The following is a 13,192-nucleotide window of genomic DNA, read 5'->3' as shown; positions in this document are numbered from 1 at the left end:
TGTCGAGCACAGGAGGTTTGGCAGCTAGTGTAATGTTAATGACTAACTCCTCTACACTACACCATGTAAAAAATTGGCACGGAGCCGAATTTTTGGGTGTTAACGTCACTGTTCGCATTAATTAGTGACTGCAGGCGGGTTATTACAGACGAGAGACGGCTCAGGACAACGGAAACCGATCATCCTCATCGCGCTGAGCAAATGAGACTTGGCAAATTCCTCCTCTACAGCGTGTCCTTATTCCAAATATGCGTGGCCCGTTTTCCAGAGATGGCCGCCATTACAGCTCCAACAGGGCTCCCAAAACCTAGTTTTTCAGCTAAAAGAATAAATTTGAGGGTGTGAATACTTATGCAAATAACCCGTACTTACTGAAATCAGTGATTTATTGCTAGTTTCATTAAATATTAGGAGAAATGCTCAACCTTCAGTGTGTCTGCAGAAGCCAGAGGTGGTCTAAGACATAGCGGGGGGTCTTTTAGTTGTAAAAATAGTCGCGCGTCCCCTTACTGACAATATCAAGTCGCACGGCTAATGTTAAAAAGTTTTTGAAAGTTGGGCGCAGTGTTGAAACTCCGGTCACGGCAAATTTACTAACACAGTGTATATGCTGATTAAAAATTACCGCCGGGACCCCCACCAATCACGAGAACGGGTGGGGGGGGGCCTCACACCCCCTGCTTCTCGCCAGATATGATCGGAGCGGCCAGTCGCACATGCACGCGCTGCGCCATTCATTTCTCTACTGCGCTCCGGAACTCCCAGGGGGGGTGGGGGGGCGGTAGAGGGCCCCCGTTCTCGTTATCTGTGGGTGTCCCAGAGGTAGGACCCCCCCCACCACCAATCTGATAGTTATTATCTACTAACCTGTGGATAGTGGATAAGTTTTGCCTACCGGAATACCCCTTTGTAAGTGAATTAAAAAACCAAAAAATAAAAATAAAAAAATGCACTATTAGGAAAAATGAAAAAAAAAATTTAAAAAAATTAAAATACCGTATGCGCATTCAGTTTCCCAGACATGGCCGCCATTACAGCTCCAACAAGGCTCCTAACCCAGCTTTTCCACACTGCCAAAACCTAGTTCTCCAGCTAAAAAAAATAACACATTTGAGGGTGCGAATATTTAAGCAAATGACCCGTATTAATAGAAATCAGTTCTTTTTTTAATCCATTATTGGTCGCCAAGCATAAACAGTCAACGTCATTCTGCATAGATTGATTAATTATCGATCGATTGTTTTTATAAAATATTAACGATAAAAATAAAAAACTGGGATGTGAATATTTATGCAAAAACCCAAATCATTTAAAATCTGTGAAATTATATATATAAATTTTTTTTTAACAAACTATGTCTCCACAGTCAGGACAACATTCTGCTCTGCCTTCCACCTGTATACATGGTGGTGGGGGGGGGGGGGGGGGATGGATGGGAAGGTCAGCTGCAAGAGGGATTAAATGAGGATTTAACCCCTGCAGTGCCACTTCTGTACAGAAAGGAAGGGGGGGGGGGGGGGGGGGGAAGAATTATGAAGGAAAAAAAAAATTGTCTATCACGCCAAGTCAAGCTTACTGCCGGGATCTAAGAAATGTGAACAAATTGTACAGCGGTTACCACGAGCGGATTTTCTCCTGGGGTTTGGTGCTGCGCCAATTTTGTGGATGCCACACACACACACACACACATCAGTGGACCCCCTCCTCTCCCGAAAAAAATAAATAAAAAAAATAAATAAATAATAATATGGTAGTTGTTCCAGGTGGTCTGCAAGCTACAACTCCCATCATGCCCCTGACATCAGGTCACAGATCCTCAAGTAGGGAGGATGCGTAATGACGGAGGATGGAATCCGCACACCTCACAGGGTGGGATGACCCCAAAAACCGGACTACGGTACAAGAACGGTCCTTATGCCCAGAATGCCCCTGGCGCTCCATGGGTGGCTGGTCCAAAAATATTCGCTCTGTGACCCAGCTTTTCTAGACGCAATTGAATGCAGTTTAAGGGTCAGTAACTGGGCAGAATTTTGGGGGATATTTTTGAAAGAAAAAATAAATAATTTTTTTTTTTTAAGAAATGCTCTTCTAGCCATGCTGGACATAATGAGACGTCTCGTTCCTGCAGAGCTCCTGGTGTGACTGGAGTCCGCTTTTCCTGCAGGCCCCCGTTTACACAGCTGTACAAGACTCGGACGGGGATCAATTAGAAATGCACAGGGAAGCGGGATGCCTCCGCCAACACTAACAGAGCATTCCTGAATTTTATGTCTCGTTAACATGAAGGTCTTGCCTAATGATAACCAAAATACTTTCCTAAATGGATGTAAGCCATAGCCCTGCTCTTCCTGGGCCTTCTGGCTCATGAATAGAATAATGGAATGGCAGTGAACACTGACATAGGTAAAGCAGTATAGAAAAAAGAGCAGTAGGGAAATTATCCATTACAATAAAGGCTTATAGGCCATTTAGGATTTTTCTTTAGTTTACAGAAACCTGTATAGGCACTGAAATGGGCTTAAATGTGCCGATTTTGGTAACTTTGGCAAAACCAATTCATTTCTAACCCTTGAATTATGCCCCAAAAGCCTCTCCGATAGTGGGTCTAAGGGTACATTCACACATTTTAAAGACCGTCACATGATCGCACAGGGAGCGTCAGGTTCTGCTGCCTCCAGTGCGGAGCAAGTGTTTCCAAGACCATCTGTGGCGGGGTATTTTATATATTTTTTATTTATTTGCTGCCAATATGGGGGGGGGGGGTTATAACTACAGTACTGGAGGGGGCATAATGCTGTGGTCACTACAGGGGTTCATTCTAGTCATCTGGGGCCCCACCAGGGGGCCATTAAACACACCGGGAGCACTACAAGGGGGCCATTATAGTCACTGGGAGCACTACAAGGGGAACCATTATAATAACTGGAGGAACTACAGGGGGTCCATTATAGTCATGGGGGACACTACAATGGGGCCATTAGTCTCTGGGGGCACTACAGGGGGGCCATTATAATCACTGGAGGCACTACAGGGGGGCCATTATAATCACTGAGGGCACTACAGGGGGGCCATTATAATCACTGAGGGCACTACAGGGGGGCCATTATAATCACTGAGGGCACTACAGGGGGGCCATTATAATCACTGAGGGCACTACAGGGGGGCCATTATAATCACTGAGGGCACTACAGGGGGGCCATTATAATCACTGAGGGCACTGCAATGGGGCCATTATAATCACTGAGGGCACTGCAATGGGGCCATTAAAGTCATCAGGGGGCACTACAAAGGGGCCGTTATTGACACTGGGGGTGACTACAGGGGGGCCATTATAATCACTGAGGGCACTGCAATGGGGCCATTAAAGTCATCAGGGGGCACTACAAAGGGGCCGTTATTGACACTGGGGGTGACTACAGGGGGGCCATTATAATCACTGAGGGCACTACAGGGGAGCCATTATTGACACTGTGGGCCTACAGGGGGTCCATTATAGACACTAGGAGCACTACAGTGGGTCATCTGGGGGCCCACCAGAGGGCCATTAAAGACATTGGGGGCACTACAAGGGGGCCATTGACACTACAACACCCCCCCACCCAATAGAATCGTCTGGTCACATGGGGACACGTTATGTGGAAGGAGCTGACCCAACAAGACAATCCCTTTCATCATAACCAGTAATACATTTTAGTAAAAGATCAAGAAGTCTGACCAAACAAGCCCGCCAAATCCACAATATGGAAGAAAAAAATAAATGTTCTATATTAAAAAGAAAAAAAGTCTCAAAAAAGTCAAATTTCTTAAAAATCATACTTTTGGCAGCAGAGCTCTTTGGAAATGATTAGAATGAAATCCATGTGGATGCAGCTTGAGTGCGAGAATCATGGACAACTGTCTTACATTTGGAGGAAAACCAAAAATTTCTTTAGAGATATAGACAACCAGATAATTCAAATGGTTGATAATAACGGGGCGATTGTTCCTAAAAATCGATGCCTCCATGGTGGTAAAACGGTAGATATGTGTTGTATGCACCTGAGAAGTTATTGGCCATATTGAACATTTTTGGTTTGCAGGCAGTCAATATAGAAAATTTCAGCCCTTCTCAAGGAACATAGAAGCTACATGTAAAAGTTTTTTGCTTTTTTCAGACCAAAAATATAAAGGTCTATCTATTTTTGGACAAGGGGTATATTGACTCACTACCAATATTATTTGGAAGACCTTCACATGAATGGAAAGGTTCCCTAATGTATAAGCTGGTGGGAATCTAGTATGTTGCTGAAAAGCTTGGCTCCATAAAGTCTTGGTCTCCTGCAATGTCAACAACTAAATTTTATGGTCTATTACTATATTTAGTGTGACGTCTTGAGGACATCCATGTTTTATGAGATATCTGTCTAACCTTTGGCACCTGGAATGGTAAGAATAATTTTCAAAGAATTTTCTTGTCCGATGTCAAGCTGTTTGCTACAATGGAAAGTCTCACTATCTTCATCCTACATAGAGCCTTCAACTACTGTCATATTGGGTCATAGATGGGCATCAGGAGAGATCTTATGCATATTAATACGAGTCAAATCTGTCGATTTCAGCGTCATCATCCAACCATCTAATGCATATGGTGGTGTTCCAACATTCCCCAATAGCTAATGTGGTCTGAGAGAAGGATCGACAGTTGGATTTTCACACACCAGATCCTTTTGTTCTCAGGTGAGATAAGACACTTTGGAAAACAGAAATGCTTGGTTGAACTCCATGTGCATGGGTTAGGAGAGATGGATGGCCTGAACGTTATTCAAGGTGTATGGGCATGCTGGGATTTGTAGAAGGACAATGTTTTGCGGTTGTCATTGTCTCATCTACATCCAACCCAAGAGGCATTATCCCTACAGAAACCTGATAATCCAGTTAAAGAGGGTTGAAGAACCTTGGATAAAGTCAAAGTCACCCTCAATGCTCCACTCTGGTTGACACAACAAGGGTAGTAACACCTAAAGGTCACCCCAGGTCATATATATTTTATCTGCATCTCTCATTATAGGACCACGGAAGGAACTCAGAGAGACCCCAGACTCCATGTCTCTGTGTGGGACATATTTACTACCAACCTGCCGACTTTTAACACAAATGAAACTCCCAAGGGAGAAAGTAAAGTGTCTAAAACCAGAAGCACTAAGCGGTGAGTAACTAACCCGACATATCATTTTACTAGCTTCCTACACTATCAATAATATAATATCGACTGAAAACCGCCATAAACTGCACACCATAACCTATTATCTCATTCTGGAGGTGCAGTTAATGGGTGGGTCATCTACTCAACCACTACTGTGTATCTAGTTACGGAGGATGATTTTCCTTATAAATTATATTCACTGAGCAAGGAGAGGAAACAAAAATCGTGAAGAACCCACAGAAATAAACACAGATATATAGAATTCATATTCTTGTACATAGGAGCAGTATTATAGTAGTTATATTCTTGTACATAGGAGCAGTATTATAGTAGTTATATTCTTGTACATAGGAGCAGTATTATAGTAGTTATATTCCTATACATAGGAGCAGTATTATAGTAGTTATATTCTTGTACATAGGAGCAGTATTATAGTAGTTATATTCTTGTACATAGGAGGCAGTATTATAGTAGTTATATTCTTGTACATAGGAGGCAGTATTATAGTAGTTATATTCTTGTACATAGGAGCAGTATTATAGTAGTTATATTCTTGTACATAGGAGCAGTATTATAGTAGTTATATTCTTGTACATAGGAGCAGTATTATAGTAGTTATATTCTTGTACATAGGAGCAGTATTATAGTAGTTATATTCTTGTACATAGGAGCAGTGATATAGTAGTTATATTCTAGTATATGGGTGGCAGTATATACATAAAGGTAGTAGTGCTGTAATTTTAGGGTTTTTCAGGACAACAGATGAATTGGCCTGAAAGTCGTAATGCTATCAGTTGTCACTCTTCCTGCCATCTAATATATAACATATTGCTCAGCAGGGGTCTAACCCGTGCACACAGGAAAGCTCATTCCAGAGGATATGTGATATATTGTATATGTAGCGGTATGTGTATTGTAACATTTGCTCACCATATAGTATCAGAGCATCTCTAATGTATGTAGTGACTGGAATCTCTTTCATAGACAGGATGACTGGATTTCCTTCGTTTTTTAAGTTTCCACCAAGTGCAATAGCGCTGTGAATGACACTTTGTCACAATGAACTATCACTTGACTTTATAAAACTTCTTGTCACCAGAGAGCGACAAATGGCTGTCATATAAACTTACACTGGTGTGAAAACATCTGCACGGCTCTCAAGTGCCCGAGACTCCATAAAGCGGGAGAGGGGCAGCCTGGAGTCACTGTAGGATTGTTTGCACAGGTTATTTGTCATATCCTGAGTACAGAGAGCAGACAAGATAACTGGACCATTACTGACCTCTCCCCCATCACATGGACCTTCTGGAAGAAGGTAAACCTCATCATTTATGGAGAGCAATGCATTTTTTATTGCCTGACATGGGAAATTTTTGACTTTGTACAATGATAGTGATGGAGAGTAAAATTTAAAAGGGGGGTTCCAGGATATTTATAACTGATGACCTATCCTCTGCAAAGGTCATCAGTATCTGATCGGTGGTGTGGCGCCGCCGGCTATCAGCTGTTTGAGAAAGCACAGCGCCGTCCATGCGATAGTGGCCGTGCTTGGTATCGCAGCGAGCTGTGCCTAGGCCATGTGACTGATGAACGTGACGTCACATGGCCTACAGAAACCTGCGAAAAAGCCGCGACGCTATTGCAAGCATTGATACCTTCTCAAACAGCTGATCCGCAGGGGTCCTTGGTGTGGGACCCCCACCAATCAGATACTGATTACCTGGGCCGGGTGACCAAAAACAGAGTTTCACCAAATCGGAGACTTTTTTTTTTTCCCCCTCAACCACCAAGAACGTGCCAATTATTGATACCCCCATTCCTTCTTGATAGTGTTGGGCTGGGGTCTAGAGCAAACGATTTTGAGGGCCCACCCTCCATACTCCACTGTGACACAACCCATCAGAGTGTCAATGGTCCTCTCCAAATGGGGTTTGTTCTGCTGACAATTGAGGCCCTTTACTGGTACTGTGAAACTGACTTTAAATGGAGAAGTTAATTGAAAAAAAAATAAAAAATAATCTAATCCCCAAAATTAAATAAAAAAAATATTAAAAAAAAGCCAAAAAACACACAACAAATAAGTTTTTAAAAAAAATAAAAAAGTCTACAGACGCTTTTTATGTGTGTGGTCAGTTTTCAGCTCCAGGCCCTTCACTATCACCCCTACTAGCTTGGCGGGTATCTGCCTACACTTCACTCCTGCCAGCTCCTAGACTGGGGAGGAGGAGGAGGAAGGGGGGGAAGGGGTTAAAAGGTTGCATACCATAGAAACTACTGAATGGGTTTAGTGAATGGCTTCAATCCCCGTCCATTCTTCTATATGACAGTGCCTGGGCTCTGCAGGCCTAAAAAGCTGTCTCTATTTGCATGTCTTCAGGTGTCACCGTATACTGTCACAGATAGGAGCTCCTGACAGCCGAAAAGAAAGAGCATTTCTTGGCTTTGCCAAGGGGGAAGGGGGGGGGGGGGGATAATAAAGCTGCAAAAATACTAAAAAATTCCGCTCAGTCTAGTAAACAGCATGTTCGCTCATCACATATCGTGTCGCGCAGTAATTATCGCCTATTGTCCATGGGAAGTGATATTTCAAGAGGCGGGGGGGGGGGGGGGTTCCAAAAGTTAGTAAAATTTATGTTCAAAAACGCGAAAAAAAAAAAAAAAAAAAAACCAATTAACGAGACCCAGAGCTTAGTCAGAAACAACAAAGAAGAGAAAGGGTTAATATTTTAATTAGAAAAAAGGGTCTAACTAACTAAAAAAAAAAATAATAATCACCTTTCAATTAACCAACCTCCATCGAGGCAAGCGGGGCCCCCGAGCTTGACCCCAAAACTCTGGAGAAGGTAAACAGATCATTCCACCGAAATACCATCAGCGGCATGAAATGTTAATAATTTCATCGAATTATACACTGCTAACATTTACACAGACGTCAAAAACGCCAATTACGAGGTTTTCTTTTTTTTTTTTTTGCTCATATGAAAAGGTTCAGAGATTTATTAAAAAATAAATCATAAAACAAAATGAACGTGACATTTCTACAAATGCAAACTCAAGTGGTGGAAACTTTCAAAAATCGCCACTTAAATGTCATAACACAGACTTCACCCGTGCGTGAAAGTGGTGCGTAGAATGGACGCCAACGTTCGCCGACCAAAAGGAGAACGTGAAAGTGTTTGATCTCTGCTAATAAGAAGGCACCTGCAAAGTCAATACGAGCCCACTGCATAATAAATCCGTTACCGACGCTTATTCTAGCATTGTATCCATACCGCCTAATGTTTACTCGAAGGTACTAATCCACTAAATTGTAACAATGTATCCAAAATTTGTTAGGAGTTTGTTACTAGAGTCTCAAAAGGGACAATTTCATAGATTTTTCAATTAGGTTCCGCCATGGGTACCAAACCTACCCCAGGGATTTAGATGGTCACTTGTACCTTATGGGGAACCTGTAAGGCGATGGCCATTTACCTAGGGCCTTTGTGTGCAGGGAGTGGATGAACGGATGTAAGACATTAGCCATATCCAGGGACAAGGTTCTTAGATCTTAGTCTGTATCCATGGCGGGACCCTAATAAATCCAATGTAAGGGACTTTACTTGCAAGTTCATTTTTCCACCAGTCCATACAGGCAACAAGCACATATCCACAAGGTAGTGAAGCTTCCTCCCAAGGTTCAAAACACCAGTTTATATCCTCCAGGGGTTAACCCAACATGCACTATATAAACACTGGGAGCACATGTGCATAGTGTAATACATTCCACTACTAAGGTGAATAGAATCCAAATGTAGCGGAGCTGAACGCATGCAGATTGTAGAATAATACTCACAGTATTTACCTGCAGTCAAAGCCACAGATTAAAGCCTCTGGCACACGACCGTATGGCTTTTTCAGTATTTCGCGGTCCGCAAAAAACGGATCCACTAAAAATACAGACGACGTCCGTGTGCATTCCGTTTTTTTTGTGGAACGGAACAGCTGGGCCCTGATAGAACAGTACTATCCTTGTCCATTATACGGACAATAATAGGACATGTTCTATCTTTGAACGGAAACGGAAGGCATACGGCGTACCTTCTGGGTTTTTTTGTGGATGCATTGAAATTAATGGTTTCATATATGAAACGGAAAAAGAAAACATTTGTGTGCAAGAGGCTTAACAAATACAGCTCTGCTACAACTGCACGGTTTGTCTGCCTATTACAAAACAGAAGGGAATCTGTCCCTCCGCACGCACTGTACATGCCCTGTAATATACGGATGTAGCAGAGCTCAGTTTGTCAAGTGCAGGAGAGATACATCTGTCAGCAGTATCTGAAGTTGCCTGCAAGACCATTCATCGCATCACATTAACCTTCCGCCAATGCAGCCTTAGGTTCTGTTCACACCATTTTTTAAAGAGCTGAATGAAAAAAACAAAAAAACAAAAAAAACAGCATTAGGATTTCTTCTCGTGGTTTTTGGGATGAGGTTTTTATTTGGACCCAGTTTTTGATGTGATTTTTTGCTCATGGGAAGTTTGGATGGGACTTTTTTTTTTTTCACGCTGCGTTTTTAAAACCGTGAGGCAAAAAAAAAAAAGCCATGTGAATTATGAATGATCTGAAAGCGTTTCCGGGTGCGGAATCCGCAACAAAATCCATGTTGAATATACCCTTAAAAATGACACGTTCAGCACTGCTACATATGGAGTTCAAACCTAGGACATGATCTCTGTTGCAGTTTATGGCTCTCACACGATACGGCAGCCCCGATCCCAAAGGCTCATTAAGGCCATTTGTGCCTTCAAGGGTTAACCCTCCTAAACAACCGCACGCGCAGTAGTAGGTTACATGTAGATATAACAGAACATACAACTGCAACACCTAGAATCGTGCAGCAGACTGCCTGCGCCCGAGAAGGTACCAACTCCAAGGAGGAGTCCAGCACCCACTATGGCCAGCAGGCACACAGCAGCGCGCTGTCGTGGAATGCAACACAACGAGGCTACAAAGTAACACAAAATACATAGCTTACTGCAAACATCGCCTCCAGCTACAGTAAAAGGGAAGCCCCCAAAAAAAAGAGACAACAGCATTTACGTCAGGAAAGGGTTAATCCTGGGGGCAACGTAACAATTGTTTAGAAACGTAAACTGAAAAAGAAACACATAAAAAAAACACATAAACAGCAACATAGTAAAGAAGACACACAAAATATATACTAGGGAAAAAATAAATAAAAATAAAATAAAAAAGGAGGAGTGCAGGTTTGCAAACAGGTACAAAGGGTTAATCCAGCAGAAACATCCAGGGACAGTGAAGCATGTTCTGGGGGGATCCCTGGCTGCCTCCTACATGGACATGCCTGCATACAATGCACATGGTAGCGCGCACCCTGGGGGGGGGGGGGGGGGGGCTGTGTGCATTCATTGCATCCTACAGCAGCAGAATAGAAGAAAACACAAGTCATGAGCAGCACTCACCATTAGCTGAGACTCCCAGGTTTGCAGAACCACTTTTAACTAAGAGTGAATTGTGTGCAAAATCTCCAGACTGTGAGTGCTGGGCTGGCTGGCCTATCAGCCTCCTCTGGCAACCATTGGCTCCTGGGGTAGGGGGAGGGGAGGGGGTTTGTTCAATAGGGGTTGATGAAGCAGATGAACAATGCAAGGGAGGACCTGCGAACACACACAAACACACACAGGGATCAAAACCGTGCCTCTTCTCTGCTCACCTGCCTGCTCTCTCTTTTTTTTTTTTTTTTTTTTTAGGATTTTTAATTTTTACATTTTTTTTTGTGTGTGTGTGTGTGCTTAGCGGAGCGAAAGCAAATGATCACGTTGGACTGGAATTTCAAGGGTTAAATGAATACATTTGTTTAGTAGCAGATACAAAAATATAAAAGGGCAAACAAAGCCGCCGTTTTTTATTTATAATTTTTTTTTTTTACAATTTTAGATTTAGGCTGGGTTCACACCTGAGCGTTTTACAGCGCGTTCAAACGCGCTGTAAAACGCTCAACACATGAAAACCAATGCTTCCCTATGGGAACGGTTCTCACCTGGGCGTTTTACAGCGCGTACGATCGCGCTGTAAAACGCCCGACGCATAAACAAGTTCTTGAGCTTCTTTGGGGCGTTTTGACGCGCGTTTGTGGCCATAGGACACTGCAGTCAATCACACAAACGCGCGTCGCACGCGCGTTTACTATTGCAAAAAACGCGCATAAAAACGCGCGACAAAAACACGCGTTAAACGCGCATATCAAATACGCTCAGGTCTGAACCCAGCCTTAGGGATGGGCGGATTTTTGTCACATGATCTGCATATTTTTTATGTGATTTCCCCCCCCCCCCTTTTTTATCCTTTTTTTTTTTTGCACTTGAATTTTGGGGAATTCTGAAAAACGCCAGATATACCGTACAAATCCTTTTTTTTTTTTTTTTGCTAGATGCTTTTTGTTTTTAATTTGGGTGCATTTTTGTTTATTTATTTTTGTAAGTGTAGCATGTCGAAGGACATAACGGACCTGGCTAAGGACTCCTTCACACGACCGTTTTTTTTCCGTTTACGGGCCTTTTTGCGTTCCGTATACGGAACCATTCATTTCAATGGTTCCGCAAAAAAATGTACCCCGTATGCATTCTGTTTCCGTATTTCTGTTTTTCCGTTCCGTTGAAAGATAGAACATGTCCTATTATTGTCCGCAAATCACGTCCCGTGGCTCCATTCAAGTTAATGGGTCCGCAAAAAAAAAAACGGAACACATACGGAAATGCAGCCGTATGTCTTCCGTATCCGTTCCGTTTTTGTGGAACCATCCATTGAAAATTTTATGCCCAGCCCAATTTTTTCTATGTAATTACTGTATACTGTATATGCCATACAGATTCGTGAAAAACGGACCGCAAAATACTGAAAAAGGCCTTTTCTCACGGATCCGTTGTTCCGTTTTTTTTGTTTCCATTGTGTTTTCGTTTCCGTTCCGTTTTTCCGTATGGCATATACAGTATACAGTAATTACATAGAACAAATTGGGCTGGGCATAACATTTTCAATAGATGGTTCCGCAAAAAACAACGGAACGGATACGGAAGATGCATTTCCGTATGCATTCCGTTTTTGTGCGGAACCATTGACTTTAATGGAGCCACGGAACGTGATTTGTGGCCAAATATAGGACATGTTCAATCTTTGCACCGAACGGAGATACGGAAGACATACGAATGCATTTCCGTATGTGTTCCGTTTTTTTTTTGCAGACCCATTGACTTGAATGGAGCCAAGCACTGTGATTTGCGGACAAGAATAGGACATGTTCTATCTTTTCACGGTACGGAAATATGGAAATACTGAAACGGAATGCACGCAGAGACACTTCAGTTTTTTTTTTTTAACCATTGAAATGAATGGTTCAGTATATGTACCGCATACTGAACTAAAAAAACGGCCAGTATACTGAACGCAAAATACTGTCCTGTGCATGAGCCCATTTGGCATCCATTTCAGATCCGTTTTTTTTATGACGGCAAAAAAGTCCCGTATGCCGTATGCAGTACTTTTTTTTTTGTTCATCTAAAAAAAACGATCTCAGACTGAAACGGCTCGAAGCGATGCCAGATGTGTATAACTGATGCTCAGGATCCGTGTTTTACAGAATCCGTTTTTTTTCTTTATTTTTCTCACGGATCACAAGAGCAGAAAAATAAACGGTGATGAGAACCCGGCCTTTTGCAGGTTTTCCGCGTGGATTCTCGTGCTGTTTTCACTGGGCATCTGCACTAAAATTCGCGGATTTTGTAGAAGATTTACCCAAGATCTCGCTCTTTCCATTGCAAAGGGTGAAATCTGCACTTAGATTCCGCATAAACAACTGGCATGCTGCGAATTTCAAAATCCATACCGCAGGTCAATTTCCAAGCGGTAGATTTCCACACCGCGTACGTGAGATTTTTAAATTCTCATCTTGGTCCGAATGTAATGTGTGCATATAACCTAAGTAGTGATGAGCGGAGCGAGCTCC

General features: G+C 42.6%; 1 protein-coding gene across 1 annotated transcript in view; it reads right to left on the bottom strand.

Annotated features, from left to right (window-relative positions):
• Positions 1-10,866, bottom strand: part of TENM4 (teneurin transmembrane protein 4) — a gene marked incomplete at its 5' end in the record, with an annotated part of 222,150 nt that extends 211,284 nt beyond the window's left edge. Inside the window, 1 exon segment of the mRNA XM_040426403.1 lies at positions 10,653-10,866. Coding sequence (XP_040282337.1) covers positions 10,653-10,866 — 214 coding nt within the window.
• Positions 10,867-13,192: the final 2,326 nt, after the last annotated feature.

Source organism: Bufo bufo, chromosome 3, assembly GCF_905171765.1.
Source record: "Bufo bufo chromosome 3, aBufBuf1.1, whole genome shotgun sequence".
In the NCBI taxonomy this organism is placed as follows: domain Eukaryota; kingdom Metazoa; phylum Chordata; class Amphibia; order Anura; family Bufonidae; genus Bufo; species Bufo bufo.
The sequence above is the reverse complement of the archived record's forward strand: the minus strand, read 5'-3'. Positions and strand labels throughout refer to the sequence as shown.